This window comes from Protopterus annectens, chromosome 5.part0, assembly GCF_019279795.1.
Source record: "Protopterus annectens isolate FY-2018-M chromosome 5.part0, PAN1.0, whole genome shotgun sequence".
In the NCBI taxonomy this organism is placed as follows: Eukaryota; Metazoa; Chordata; order Ceratodontiformes; family Protopteridae; genus Protopterus; species Protopterus annectens.
The window spans coordinates 1,784,371,092-1,784,387,542 of NC_056735.1; the positions used below are offsets into that span (position 1 = coordinate 1,784,371,092).

General features: G+C 37.1%; 1 protein-coding gene across 1 annotated transcript in view; it reads left to right on the forward strand.

Annotated features, from left to right (window-relative positions):
• The window catches only part of LRCH1 (leucine rich repeats and calponin homology domain containing 1), a gene marked incomplete in the record, with an annotated part of 1,693,846 nt that extends 1,689,083 nt beyond the window's left edge, over window positions 1-4,763 (forward strand). Inside the window, 1 exon segment of the mRNA XM_044072038.1 lies at window positions 1,135-4,763. Within this exon segment, the coding sequence (XP_043927973.1) occupies window positions 1,135-1,248 (114 nt within the window).
• Between the last annotated feature and the right edge of the window lie 11,688 nt (window positions 4,764-16,451).

Genomic DNA, 16,451 nt, shown 5'->3' on the forward strand with positions numbered 1-16,451 from the left:
TACATTTCTTACATACTTATTGCAAGTTTTGTCTTTAGCGTTTGTGTTCTTATAAGATTTCTCATGTCTTGTACTACTTGTTTGTATTACTTATCTTGTGGTAATATAACCAATTGCAGATTTTTTTTGTCCCCTCGGCCCTCATTTTACTGGCCCAGTCCCCAGTGCCCTATGTCCACACCAGATGTACTCTATCCATCCTTGTACTCCTTTCCTCAGACTGCTCCAGTATTGCAGGGGCCAATAATGGATCCTAAGTTAAACCTCGAGGACTTGGATGTCTGTGCATCCATATGGGGAAGGGTTTCTTAATATGCCCTACATGCTCTTTTTCCCTACCTCTCACACTCGTCAAATATATCCGAAGACAGCTCCCTGTTTGGACCACACTACCTTTAGGGAGCATCATCGACGAGTGCCTCTCACCGAGGATAGGCACACTCATCCCTCCCTGCTGCTCTGTCAGTTGCCTGAGCCATTAATAAAACACCACTAAAGCAGCTACCAATTACAGAATGCTAATTTAAGTGTTGTGCTTTCAATCTAGTATACAATTTCTTTCCTTTTTTTTTTTTTTTTTTTTTTTTTTTGCAAGAGAGCTGTTCTTTCAGTTTTTAATTTTTGAACGGTGGGTATTGAACTAAATTGTTAATGTACTCTTATGATGTATGTAATATTTTATGTCACATTAGATAGCTGTATTGTGATTTTTAATGTAAGTAAGTTAGCTGCTTTGTTTAATCATTCAAGTGGTACGGACTGATACCTGCCTGTGGCTGGATTTTTTTTTCTTTCTCTAATTGTTCCATTCAGTTTGGTTAGCAGCACTTGAAGTTCAGTTTAGACTTGTAGTGTAGTCTGTGAAAGTTTACACTAGTTTGTCTCAGATTAACTAATACAACTTTTCTTTTTGGATTTCCTATGGAATGCAGCCAATTGCTTATAGGTCTTCACTCATTCATCAAAATAAAGAAATACATTTTGGAGTCGTCATGTTTACATTTTGGCGTTATGATTATTCAGATTTCTGGCTTAAACATTTTAAAAGATTATACTAAGTAGATTTTCCAGTGAAGCATTTGATATAAAATCTATAACAGACTTGTAATCTTACAAAATATTTGTGTTTTTTAGGACAAGCTTTGCCTACCACATCATATACTAGAAGAGAAAGGTTTGGTGAAAGTGAGTGTAACAGTTCAAGCACTGGTAGATGTGACTATAGTCAAGCGAACATTATTTACATGAACTCATTTTCGCAAGCAAAGTTGAAGAACACTGCGTGCTGCTGAGTATTAACTGTGCCTGGCACATACACATTTGTGTCTCCAGAATAAGCCAAATTACACATGTGCTCCATGCCACTGTGTAGCTAACAAGTCTTACTGTTATTTTTTTTTCCAGAGTAGCACTAGATGGCCTTGGGAAATGGGTAAAGAATATTATTGTCCGTCCTGTTCATGCCAAGGAAGGACATGGTCACTGTGATTGCATTGCATGCATTTGCTGATCAGTTGTATCAATATGAAATACAGTAGTAACATGGAATTCATTTATTTTGCCATGGTTTAACATAACTACTGTTGACTACTGTGTTAACCTGTCAAACATATTGGGCAGATGTTGATGAGGCTGAATTATTTTGTTTGCATGTATGTATCTGCACTGCATCAAAAAATGAAGCGCCACCTCCCCAAAACACTCATGCACTGCAGATATGGTTTGTATTACAAGGATAGTTAAAAGCCACTGCCGCCCTTTAAAAAAAGTTTTAGTTGTTATTTATTTATACTATTTATTCTAAATGTTTATTCATCCAATTGGATGTAAATTTTAAAAGCTTTATTCACGTTTGTGAGGCTTGAATAGTTTACTTTTCATTTGATGCGTAACACTTGCAAGGGTCAGCAGTCTGTTATAATTTGCATTTAATAGAAGCATTACTTTGGCAGCAGGCAAGGTGCCAGTAAGCCAAAGACTGCTTGTAATTTATGTAAATTTTCCAGTAAAAACTTAGATTTGAGGGGTCTCTGAGGTTATCAGTCATTTAAGGGTAATTGTCAGATAGACTTAATGTAGAACCCTCCTTCAAAGTTATAGTGTCATTTTATATTTAAAATATTTGTAATATATTTTTTTACCTAATAATTTTTTAAAGAAAACCTCTCATTGCTTCAGTCATGATTTGTAGTTCATAACATTTCTCTTTCCTCCATATACAGGATCTTTAAAAGTTTTTTTTTTTTTTTTTTGTAAAATGTTGATAGCTGCTGTCAGGGTGGACAAGTCCCGCATTACGCATCCATGTCCATTCCATGATGCACCACATTCCAAGAAAACTGAAAGTGTTCCTTCAAGGTGGTCATCTTTTAAAAGCTTGAGTTACATTTTGTCTACCAAAATGTAAATTGGGGTCATAGAACTGTTAAAATAGCTTACTTCCTGTTAACCTCCTTCAGGAAGGTGTAGTACTAAATCCAGTTACAGAAATAGTAGCAAATCGGCCGGTAAGGATACTTAAAGATCAAGTGCAATCAGAACACTTACTTTTTCACTGATTAGATTTTCCTCTCATTTTGTTTATTTGGTGTTTCTGATTGCCTTAGTGGTTGTTTATGGTGGAAAACGAGCAATTCCAGGGCTAATTGAAGTTTAAATTTACATCATTATCTCACTTGCTTTCCATGGGCTACAGTAGCTTCTTCTAGGTTTTGTGGCGTGAAATGATGATGCAATTGAGTTAGACGCCCTTCTTCACTACAGGAAGCTTCATTTATTATTATTGAACCAGAAAGCAAGGGCATGTATAAATCTTTATTAGTTTAAAAAAATAAGTAGAAGCAAAGAAATAACCTGCGTTAAATGCTGGTAAATGCATTTTAATTAGCATTGCTTAGTCTCTGATATTTCTAATTGCAATATGGTGCAATCCTCTGTACCACTCAAACTCCTCTCTCTCAATTATCCCTGAATGTGCAGCATACATTTGCCCTAACCTGTGCTAAAAATTGGATTTTCTGGTAAACCAGTGAAGGTCACAGTGGGTCAGAAATGCTACACTTGAACACTTTATGCATTTTATTGACTAGAAAATAGTCACCACACAAGCAACTGAGAAGCAGTCACTAGGCTTTGTACTTCTGTCTGAATTCTGACACTCTGTCAGTACAGCACACACACTACTTCTGACTGAATAGCTGACAGTTTTGTGAAAACTTCGACTCTGATGTTCAGTATTTTAAAACATTTTTCTTGTGTTGGAAAAAAAAGGCCTACACAGGTGCAGCATAGCAGGGCTGCACATTTGCCAGTACAGGAGTGCATGACATATAACAAGGAAGGTGTTTACTGTTGGGGTGAATCAGCAATTTGCACTTGATCTTTAAGATGCAGTAATTAGACTGTCTTGTGAATGCAAAACAAAACTTCATTTATTTGGAGAATAGTTAATCCATCCCAATTTAGTGGGGCTTGTTTTAATAGTAATTTGTGAATTAAGGAATATTCTGACTTGAAATGATATTCAGATTATCCTTTCTGAATAACTTTTATCTATGCAAAGTATAGTGCAGATGACAGCAATTTTATTTCACAGAGTTGCAGCTTACAGTGTATCTGCAGTCACCAAGAAGTTAAGTATAATTTCACACTGTTTTCCTAAAGGCATCATATTCAGCATTTTGACACATGGTGCTTTTAACTGCAGGTTGAAAATGGAGTACTATAGAAAGGGCTTTTCTTATTCAGGTAGTGCAAATGCATGGTAAACTCCTTAGAGGCCTTGCTATTCAAAAGAAAAAAAAAGAGCATTGCATTTGAATGAAATAATTTATCCACATAAAATTGTAGATTTAGTGTAGAGATGAAGATAAAGGGACCTCTTAATTATCAAAGAGATAAGGGCTACCAGAAGAAAATCTCTATAACTGTTAAAATAACCAGCTTTAAGATGCCTACTGTTAACATAATTCAGATTTCACTGACAAACACAGGCAGAGTTATTTATCTGCATTCACTGCAGAACATACTGATTTTATTGCTGTACAAGGAAGTTTAGACAACTTGTAAGGTTTGTCCTCCATAAAGTATTGATGACTTGTCCTGTAGCCAGTTGACATGTCAGTTTTCTCTAAGATATTCTGCTTTATCTAGCTGTTTATACTTAAAGGTCATATTATGCAAGAAAATTGCAAAAAATGTTTTGCCTTAGCAGATAAAACTTAAGTTTAGCAAAACTTAGATATGGAATTTTTGAAGGCAGTTTAGTTTGCTTTAAAGCCACAAATAACTTTTCCATTGATAAATTTAAAACCAAAGAGACTAGCTTTTCCTTATGAGAGTAACCTTTTCTTCTGTGGGGAGGCAAGCCAACATATGCACTACTATACTGTATTAACACACAGATCACTGCACCTCAGGGAAAGGGGCAAACCCCGTATTCAGTGATCTCATAAAAAAATGTGCATTTCTGACAAGTGCTATTAGTGTGGCACTTGGTCAATATCTAGCTGAGATAGCCTAGATATGCATTTGTTGCCCTTGTATATTGAGTCTCAAGATAAAATATACTTCTCTTACACTGACTGTTCTACAAAAAGTGGCTAAATTGACCTAAATATAAGCAAAGTTCTTTGTATTTAGCCATTTGCAAAAAAAGTGATACCTATTTAAAGGAAATCCAGAAGTAGAACATCTTGCTAGAATGTTATATTTATTTTAGAAAATACCAAAAACGTATATCCAGAATGAAGGCAGATCCTCGGAAAGTTAATAAACCAATGTTTATTATTCACCAAAACTAACAGCACAATTAACGCTCTTGTCAAATTTTGCGTTTTCGTCCCTACATACAACAGGACTTCATCAGATATCAATTAAAACAATTAATTAGTAGTATAAATACTCTCCACTTTTAAAATCAACCTATAAAATAAAGTGCATCATTAATTATCAAATCAAAGACTCGTAGTTCATGAATATTAAAATGAATGCCATATTATTTCGCAAACAACATGGTTTGCCTAAAAAACATTAAAAATGTTGCATTACTACTTGATTGTATAGATTAAATCCATCTTTATCACTTGAGTTAATAAATAAATGGATCTTTGATTATTCTAATGTAAATATTTAAAATATTTAAACTCATCCAAAGTGTTGAACCAGATCATTGTATTTAGAATTATGTTAGGTAGGTTGAGAAGGATATGTTTACACTGCCATCTTCTGGCCTTAAAGTGGTATACTCAAAATTTATACCTCTGCAGCTCTCAGTTTTAGTACTGGGGTTAGGGAAATGTGGTAGCTTAAACCTGGTATTCTGGTGGCGTCTAATTTAATTTGCCACCATAACTCCCTATAGCCCAACCACTCTTCCCATAATCCGCCTCTTATTTGTTTTTTAACCTGCTCTATTACAAAAAATTCAAATTTTCCACTTTCACAAACTTTGGTATGTTTATATAGTGCGTTGGTTTCTTTAGCCTTCAAAATATCATAGATATGTTCATATATTCTCCTCCTCAGTATTCGTTCGGTCTTACCTATGTAAAATGAACTGCATTTTTTACACACAGCCAGATATACCACCCCTTTTGTTTCACAATTATGGTAGCCCCTACTCTTTATGATTTTATTCCTACTTGGAATGTTTATCTCACTAGTATTCATCATATAGTCACATTGATTACAGTGGCCACATTTAAAACTTCCTTTCCTTCTTTGCCCATCAATTGTTACCTCCACCTGTTCATTATTAACCATGTCACTATGTGATTCCAGGATTCTTTTCATATTCCATGAATTTTTATATACTATCTTTGGGGTTAAATTATTCATATATTCAATGTCCGTAAATGCAGAGAATTTAACCCACTCATTCCTGAATATTTCACTTACTCTCATGTTAAAACTGTTGTGTTCCAATATTAAGGCTTGTTCATAGTTATTTTTGGCCTCGGTATATTCACATATAATGTTGTTGGTATTATCTATTTGGACACCTTTAATGGGTTTAAATCTTGAAGTCCTACCTCTCTCAACTTCTGTTCTGATAGTTTTCACAAATTCCTTAGGATAACCTTTCTCCTCAAACATTCCTTCAAGCAGATTACATTCAGATGCAAAATCTTCACTAGAGCTAGTCATTCGACTTCCCCTCACAAATTGTCCCTTGACAATGTTCTTTTTACAGTGTGAGGGGTGAGCACTAGTGAAGTGGAGAAAGGAATTACAATAGGTCTTTTTCCTATATATTTTTGTTTCGAAATTTTGTTCAGTTTTATATATTTCGATATCCAAGTATTGCAATCTATCAATAGAGGAATTGTAGGTAAATTTCAAGAAGTTTGTAGTGTTATTTAAATAATCAAAAAATTCATGGAATTTATCCATCCCTCCGGTCCAAAAAATAACTATGTCGTCCAAAAAACGACGGTATAGGGACCAACATTCTTTGTATTCTGATTCTAGCACAAAATCTTCCTCCCATTTTGCTAATACAATGTTGGCATAAGTGGGGGCACAAGCTGCCCCCATTGATATGCCTTGTGCTTGTTTGTAAAATTCCCCATTAAATGTGAGGAAGTTGTACTTCAAAACTATGTCTACCAAATTAGTTACCATAGTTTTTTCTGAATCTGTTAATTTTTTATCTCTATAAATCATATCCTCAAACATAATTAATCCTTCTTTATGTGGGATACATGAGAAAAGGTCAATGATGTCTATAGTTATAAAAATCAAGTTGTCGTTTACTAGATCAGGAGTTATAATTCTCAACAGATCCCAAGAATCTTTTAGTATAATTTTGTTTTCGCCACATATATGTTTAACCTTACTATCCACATATTTTGCCAATGGTAAAGTTTTGGAACCCTCTGCTGAGACAATAGGTCTCAGCGGTGGGTCTTCTATATTTTTGTGGATTTTAGGTATCCCGAAAATGATGGGCGTTTTTGGTTTGGCCACTTGTAAAAAATCAAAAGTCTTCCTATCCATATTTCCTTCCATGAACATATCATTAAGTAGGCTATCTATATTGTAATATGCTACATTCATTTCGTTTCGTGAAACTACTGTATATCTGGCTGTATCTCTAAGTATGCAGTTCATTTTACCCTCATATGTTATGTTGTCCATAATCACCACTCCTCCTCCCTTATCAGGTTTCATTATTCTGATTTCATTGTTCTTTTTAAGTTCATATAATATCTCATTTTCCTGTTTAGAAAGATTAAATTCAATTATGTTCTGATCATAAGTTTGTCTAATTTCTTTTTCTAACATAATTTCTAAGTTTCTGATTTGGGGATGGAGGGGGGGATTAAATATACTCCTACGGACCAAACGAAAATTCTGAGGAGGTATGTCTATTTTGGTATTCTGAGAAAATAATATTTCTAAATTTAGTTTCCTTGTAAACATTTTCATATCGATAATGGTGTTTACTAATTCACCTTTTCCAAAAGGAATAAACTTAAGTCCTTTACTTAATAATTGAAAATGTTCTTTGTTAAGCACTATATTACTGAAGTTGTATATGGAAAAATTATTAAATGTATGTTTAATACCAGTGACAGAGATTTCATTTTGGATTAAACCATCTATAGGGGATGGGTGTAGGGTATCTAGTACCTCCCTCTCCCCCTCCCCCCCTTTTTTGAAAATTTTGAAATTGTTTTTGATTTCTTTTCTCATACCCTATTTCATTACCCAAAGGTGGAAATTCATTGTCATAATCTATTTCCATCATTGTATTGTATACCTTTCTACTATCCCATGATGGTTGGTCATTCCACTGACGTTTGTTTTTATGATTGTCACTTTTGATAAGAGGTGGTTTTGGGTAACTAGTGTTGTTTTCATATTCACCCACGTCTCTCTTCAGTTTATTAATCTTTCTGTCTATAATAACACCACATTTCAAATCTATATCTTCCTTCACTTTGTTGTATTTATCCTTTTCATCCCTTATATTGAAAATCAAATCTTGTTTAAATATTTTAAATATTTACATTAGAATAATCAAAGATCCATTTATTTATTAACTCAAGTGATAAAGATGGATTTAATCTATACAATCAAGTAGTAATGCAACATTTTTAATGTTTTTTAGGCAAACCATGTTGTTTGCGAAATAGTATGGCATTCATTTTAATATTCATGAACTATGAGTCTTTGATTTGATAATTAATGATGCACTTTATTTTATAGGTTGATTTTAAAAGTGGAGAGTATTTATACTACTAATTAATTGTTTTAATTGATATCTGATGAAGTCCTGTTGTATGTAGGGACGAAAACGCAAAATTTGACAAGAGCGTTAATTGTGCTGTTAGTTTTGGTGAATAATAAACATTGGTTTATTAACTTTCCGAGGATCTGCCTTCATTCTGGATATACATTTTTGGTATTTTTTCGAGTTGTGGGGGAGTCTGTTGGAGTTTATTTTAGAAAATAGCCCTGTTGATAGAGCAACTTAAATCCCCAAAGTTAGTGCAGTGGTTGTCACATTTCTGATCTGACAAGAAAAGTAAAGGCTGCAGTTGTATGCAGTCTCTGTAAGGAAGGAAGCAGTGGAACGTGATGCAGGTTTGTGCAGATTAGGCAGGCGGTTTTGTTTGTGTTTTTTTTTCCAGATGTATTTCAAGTTAAATGCTGAATGTCTATGCAGAACAATGAGCAAAAAGATATGGTAGGTGACTGCAGAAAAGTAAAACAAAAAAAAAAAAAGAGAGCTTTTATTTGATTCTTCTATGCATAAAATAAAATATTACTTTTAATTTATACTTACAAGAGCAACTCAGCATAAAGAAGGCTTTAACTAAATGTCCACTGTAGGTCATTTGATATGTACTGTATTTAAGTCTAACTTTGGAGTTGCTTTTTAAGCTGAGGGACGTCTACCTACTACGCTCTGTGTATGTATTAGTTGTATAAGCTGGCTGCTTCCTCAATTTTTTTTTCTGTAAATGTACTTTGCACTTTAAATTTTTAATTGTTTTGTTACTCTAGTTTTGAATAGTCCCAATTTTGGCAAGTAATATGAATACTGTAAAGAAAAAATGCATTTAAAATTGAGTGTAAAAAGTGGTAAGAAGCACATCAAACTATATATAAGTGAAGATGCAGATTGCTGTCTTATGGGGTGAAATACATTTTCTTGAATTATTTTAAAAGATGTAAGTATGTATACATGGCTACCTAAAGCTGTTTAATCATGAAATGCAGCACATTACATCTGTTCCAGTTAAGCTTATAACATTTTGCTTTTTGAGGGATGTTCCAGTATTTGTTGAAAGTTCATGTCTATGGCAGATTATTCTAAATATTAATATTTGTTTTATGCAGTCTTCATGCACGTAAAGTCTAAAGACTAGACTTTTGAATACCATTTGTATGTGCAATAAAGTATGCATGACCCACTGACAATTTACCATGTGCATTGTACATAATGTATATAGTACAAATACCATTACTTTATTTAACAAATAAACATTTTATTTGTACAAAGCATTTTGACTACGTGATTGTGGATATTGTCTTCCATCTGTGTGTATAAAATGTGCTGAGATTCTTAGAACAATGTCCATTATAAATTATCGGACAGCTGCTTATCAGACTGCCTCTAGTTGACTCGTCTTCATTTTCAACTGTTTTTGCCATGATCTTGACAGAGTAACAGAAGGAAGGGTGAGAAAATAAGGTTGCATTTCAGACCACCATTGTTTATAAAATGTTGATAGCTGCCGTCAGGGTGGCCAAGTTCTGCATTACACATCCATGTCTCTTGGCCCCTTGTGATACCTGCAGACTGATGTAGGAACAAACCTAGAAGATGGGACTGAGTAACTGATATCCAGTGTAACATTACCCTGCAGTCATTACTAAGTCTGAGTTATCTGCAAGATTCTTAGTTATGGTAGCGGAGTAGTGAACACACATGAGAGCTGCATTTTCCACCATTTGGTTTCATACTTTGACTTTTGAATTTATGTGCTATTTAACTAGCTGTAGGGAGGAATGTATGACATAAAGCTCTGAAGCTGGTTTATAAATCTACATGTTTCTGTTCTGTCTCGTCATCACTGATAAGTACTTCATCAGCTGTAGAACACACTGGACCCATAATTACTATAGAGTAGTGTTTACTTTATTATTTACTTATTGTGAATATCCTTTCTTTTTGTATAACTGGTGACTTGTGAGAAAGTGTTTGACACATTTTGAATTAATGGCATGAAACCGGTCTAGGCTGTACAGTACATATTTGTGTTTTAATTGGTGTTGGAAAGAGACAGGCTACCACCATTAAAAGTCAAAGATTTTCATATGTGTAGCTGTGGTGTACAGTAATCTATATTGTAAAAGGGAGCTCCATCAGATAGTGACTAATTCCATACATCCAACATTGTTCATAGGTTCATACTAGGCTATCTGCCCTAGGGCATTTATAAGCCTAGCCAGAGTGTGTTTGGCTTTCGCCACCCATTTTAAATTAATTTTGCTATGCCCTTTTTTGAGGTTAGTATACTGTGCCTCTGTCTAACAGTGACACAGAAGTGATACCCGGGGTAAACCTACGATCTCCCATCCACTCATCAAGATTCCTCTTGAAGAGAGTCAATGAGGGACTCTGCCTAACTTGAACTGGGATTTTATTCCAGAGTGAAGGGAGCCTCTGGGTTATGAATCTGTCCCTCCAGCATGTCCTATTTATTTCAGTGCTGAGGTTCAAGTCTCTCGAGCGCGTAGCTCGATGGGATTTGGATTTTCTGAGGTGCAGCATGTCCATTAATTCCGGGTTGGACATGGCTTTATACGTCAGGCACAGATCGCCTCTGAGCAGGCGGTATGCCACTGAGTAGAGCTGGAGTTTCTTTAACCGGGCAGCTATGGCATCTGTTTGAGCCCTATGATCCTCTTGGTGAGGTACTTTTGGGGTCTTTCCAGTTGCTGCAGGTGTCTGGTAAGGTACATCCCGAAAGGGGCATTGTACTCAATTATGGGCCTGATGAGGGATGAGTAAAGAGGCATGATGACCTCCCCTGATCTAGATGTGAATCCCTTCATGATTAGGTGGGTTATATAAAATGTTTTTCTAACCACTTTGGCCACGTGGTTGTCAAATGAGAGATTGATATCAACTTGGGTCCCCAGGTCCCTAATTACTACTTCTGTACTTAATGGATTACCACCTATGTGATAATTTGTGGGCGCTTTGTTTTTGCCAAAGGGGATGACTATACACTTTTTGGCATTTAGCTTGAGGCCATGGCTCTGGCACCAGTTGTCTGTTTCTTTGAGGCCCTTTTGGAGGATGCTTGTGTCGGCTGGAGAGTCGATAATGGCGCCCAGTTTGCAGTCATCTGCGAACTTAGTCAGCCACAGTCCTTCCGTGTTGGCCTGTACCTCCGAGAAATATATACCGAACAAGAGAGGTCCCAGGACTGAGCCATGTGGGACACCACTTGTAACTGGTTTGGAGTCTGACATGGCTCCAGCAGTTCTAACCATGTGGGTTCTGTCCTTGAGCCAGTTTGCAACCCATCTAGTGACATAGGGGTTTATATTTAAGCTGGTGAGCTTATCTATAATGCCTGAGCGGGGTATTGTATCGAAGGCTTTTGCGAGGTCCAGGTAGGCTGTGTGGACCACCTTCCCCTCATCAATGGTCTTGGTGACTGTTTCAAAGAAATCAACCAGGTTTAAGAGGCAGGATCTGCCCTTAACAAACCCGAACTGGGTAGGATCCAGTGTCTGTAGGTCCCCAATATCTTTATTTATAAGGTCCATGATGATCCTTTCCATAGCTTTGCAGACCAAGCTAGTCAGGCTTATGGGGCGATAGTTTCCAGGATCCATTGAGGCACCACCTTTGTGGAGAGGGACCACTGTTGTTGTACACCACTCTTTGGGTACATATCCTGTAATAAGGCTAAGATTGAACAGTAGTTTTATGTTTGGGTTTAGCTCTTCTTGGAGTTCATGTAGGACGCAGCCCGGGACACCGTCTGGTCCCATTGATGCTGTGTTTTTTGCTTTGGAGATGGCAGTTCTTACCTGAGCATCTGAGATGTCAGGGGGGCAGCACACTGCTGGGATAAATATTTGCCCTTTTGGTGAGGAGGGGGGGTAGAAGTTTGCGCTGAACCTGTCAGCTAGGATGTTGGCAATGTCTGCGGGTTCAATGTATTTTTTGTCATTTTGGACTAATTCTGAGCATATATGGGAATTCCCACCCAGGTTCCTAACATAACTAAAGAAAGCCTTGTGATTATCCTTGGTGTCCTGTGCAATTTTTCTCTCGAAGCTGGCCTTAGACGATTTTATGAGTACCCGTAGTTTTTTGCTAATACTGATCAGAGATGCCTTCCCTTTTTGGGATTTTGCTCTATCATGTAGTAGCTTCCTCCTTCTATTGTATAGTTTGTTTATGGCTGGGGTCCACCAGAGAGGACGTCTGCCTTTGGAGGATTGGGTCTTGGTTTTATTTGGGATTGCATGATCCATGCATTCCTGAAGGTGTTCATAGAATGCATTTATAAAGGATTCTGCGGTCTGGGCCGTATTTTCCACAGGCCTGGGGCTTTGAAGGATTCCACCTCAGTTTTGAGGAGTGTGAAATTTGCTTTAGAGAAGTTTTTCACTGTGGTTTTCAGGGCAGGGGGTGGAGTCGGGATGTGAATATCCAGTGAGATTAGTTTATGGTCTGATCTTACCAGTGAGGGATACACTTCTGGTCTGGAGCACAGAGTCCCCATGTTGGTGATGATCAGGTCCAGTATGTTTTCCCTTCTTGTGGGAGTGGTAACAAGTTGTTCCATAGCATTTGAGTTTATAAATTCTAGGAACCTTCGGGCTAGGGTGTTGGAGCTAGAGTAATGCTCCCAGTCTATGTTTGGGTAGTTGAAGTTGCCCAATATAATGGTGTTTGGAGAGACCTTCATATTTTCCAGTGTTCTCAGGAAGGCCAAGTAAGTAGGGTTCCTGGGTTTGGTAGGGTGGTCTGTAGCAGGCTATAAACTGGAAGGCAGTTTTACCCACTGTTAGTTGCACATGGATAGTCTCTGATGCTTCGTGCTGTGCCACCAACCTGGAGGTGTGGGTATCTTTGACGAATATTGATACTCCCCTCCTTTTGTGGTGCGGTGCAAGTTTTGGGGCCAAAAAGCATGGTATGAGGTATAACCTTGTAGTGCTGGGGTGCTCTCAGGAGCCTTGAACCAGGTTTCTGTTACTGCACAGATATCAATGTTCTCCATGCTAAGGAGAGTTTCGAGTGCATGCATCTTGAGGTTTAGACTTCTGGCATTGAGTAACATTACTCTTAGTTTCTTGTCTCTTGTGATACCTATGGAGGTGGGTTTGTCTTTTGAGCCTTGCCTAAAAAAGGCACTATGGAGGTAGCAAGAGCATTTGCCAATATCCGAAAGCCCAGGGGTGACAGGTGCAAGCCGTCCCTAGCGAAGCATCGTGGCTTATCGAGCATGTCATCCCAGGCTGACAGGCATTGGATCCCCTTTGAATGACACCAGTACTTAAGCCAATTGTTGAAATTGATCATCGTAGATGAGCCGCATGCTATTGCTTTAGTAACCCTGTGAATAACCATCAGCAGAGTTTTACTGGACAAGGGGAATAAAAACAGATTGACAAGCCCATCTTCTGTAATGCGCGCACACACACACAAATAATCAAATGTTAGTCACCAGTCCACTTACTACATTCATTTGAGAAGTGGAATTAAACTGGAGTACCTGGAGAAAACCCATGTAAACTGGAGGAGGTAAAGAACTGAGCCAGAAAACCTCCTGCTGTGAGGTGGCAGTGCTGTGTACTGTTCCACTGTGCTAACCACTGATCCATTGCCCTGTATTTATTATAATGTTCTAGACTGCAGTGATGATAGCCCCAAAAGGCTTGTACTTTGTCATGTGCCCAGTACGAATGAATGTCTCTTGATGTCCTTTTGCTCTAACCTTGCCTATTGTTAAGGGATACTTTAATTTAACCATACTTAATAAACCAGACTGACATTTTTTTCTGGCTTTACAGAAGAAATTTATTGCACCACATATGTGTAAGGGGAGGTTGGAATGAGATCTACCTGTGCTATCAAAGTAATGAAATACACATTTATTCCCTAGCTTGTCATGAACAGGAGTACATCATTTATAATGTACAAATAAGTCGAAGACCACACTTCCTTCACATGAAAGTCACAAAATGTAACCCATCACCTTTTAACACACAGTCCTTTGTAAAATCTGGATTTGTCCTGATTTATATATAATTCCAGATCTTGCTGTGCCTGTCAGGCATTTTCCTTCATTTTTAAGTTGGAAACATTTTTTTGTCCCAATACCAAAATGTATAACTAGTGCAGCTGTGTCAGTGAAAAACGTACTTGTTCTAAGCAGGTTTATTTATTGGATTCAATTTTGGAATCACTAGTAGAATTTTTCATTATGGTACCTTTGCATAAACAGATCAATACAGCAATTAAGTTGTTGCAATATTATTTATAAAACCTTTATTTTAATTACTTTTACATGTTTTTTTTTTACCTGTGTCCTTTCTATAAGAATAATACTCTTCATTGATCAAAAGGCATGTCCCAACTTTACCAGCTAGTATAAAACTGAGGGCCATATCAGTTTTTTTCTTTCAAAAAACACTGCTGTCATAACTGTTTTAATATTATTGGTAGACAAGGTGATTGCTGTAAAACTGGAATAATACTCCAATAGGATGAAGAAAAAAGTCCAGCGTTAAAAAACTTTCATTAAAACAACACAAGCTTTTGGGTCTACACCCTTCTCAATGTAAATATAACACAAACAAATTAACTCAATTTAAATAGGAGCAAATCACATAATGTGACTACAGCCAACTTATCACGAGTGCAATTTAAAACAGTTACCTATAGCATATTAAAAACTTTATATATATATATATATATATATATATATATATATATATATATATATACATATATATAAAATCTCACATAAAAATCAAAGTTTAATTTGTTGCAATTTTTAACAACACAGGTTTGATGGTCACAGCAGTATTAAGACCAGGTTTAATATATCGGCTCCTAGTCTCAAAATACAACTATATTCCTTATTGTGTAGTAAATTATTTACATCACCCCCCCCTAATATCTTTGTCCACCATTTCTATAACCCTAAACTTAAAAATATGGTTGGTATTCATACACATAATATGTCTACATAATACATTCCTATAATTCAGTTTCCTAATGTCTGATCTATGCTCTATAATATGTTCCTTAAGTTTCCTTGTGGTCTTGCCCACATAAAAGGACGGGCATTGACCACAGGTTGCCAGGTAGACCACATTCAAACTATTACAGTTTGCTGTCACTCTAAATATATACCTTTTACTGTCAAGGGGTGTATAAAAAGTCACTACCCTTCCCAAAAATATCACTACAACAAGCTCATCCCATACAATTAAAAGTACCTAGTCTCATTTCTTTTGGGTAGGGGTTTAAAATCCTTATAACATAATTTACTTTTTAAATTTCTCATGTTTCTATAAGAAAAGAATGGTTTCTCATCCAAAATATTTTTAAGATGTTCATCGTGTTACCCTGCTGCAGTCATCACACTTGGGTTATCCTGTCGTCAGGTGGTCCCGCAGTCGGACGGAATTCCAAAGTCTTGGTCCAGCATCGGTTGCTGTCGCCTCTTCCCTGACGTCAGTGCGCCAGGGGTATATAATGCAACTGATGCCATTTTCTTCAGTCTTTCTTGCCGCGCGGTGCCCGAAGCAGAAGCAGTTCGCAAGTGCCGGTCGGCCGACTCCTGAGATTTTCGAATTTCAGACCGAAGTCTTCTATAAAGCTAAGCACCCTGTTGGGGAAACTTTTCTTGCCTCAGACCAATGTCAGAAAAAGTTAACAATTGTATTTCTTGTGGGAAGCAAATACCTCATAAGGATTTTCATTCTTATTGCATACCTTGCCTAGGCCCAGACCACGACGTCACTTCTTGTCGGTTTTGTGCTAGGTTTAATAAGCATACTATTAAAAGACGCTTTGATTTCGCACGACACTACTTCAGTAGAAAATTTAACTACAACATGCCGTCGGAGCAACTGACTACCAGCGTGCACAAAAAATGCAGGGATAAGGATAGGCAGCCCAGGCCTAAGCCAGATTCCGAGGCTTCGGCTGATCCGGTCTCCGGTCCTCAGTGAGGCTCCGACGCAGCCCCTGACTACCGCAGATCTGGAACCCGAGACTGCTACTGATATTTTGACAGAATGTACTAGGCCGACGCAGCCTTTTACTTCAGACCATTCCGACGACTTTGCTTCAAAAGACGGTGCCACAGAAATGCCATCAATTTCTGAGGCTGTTTTCAGACCGACGACTCTCACCATTAAAACGTTTTCTAAGTCGAAGACTCCTCCTAAAA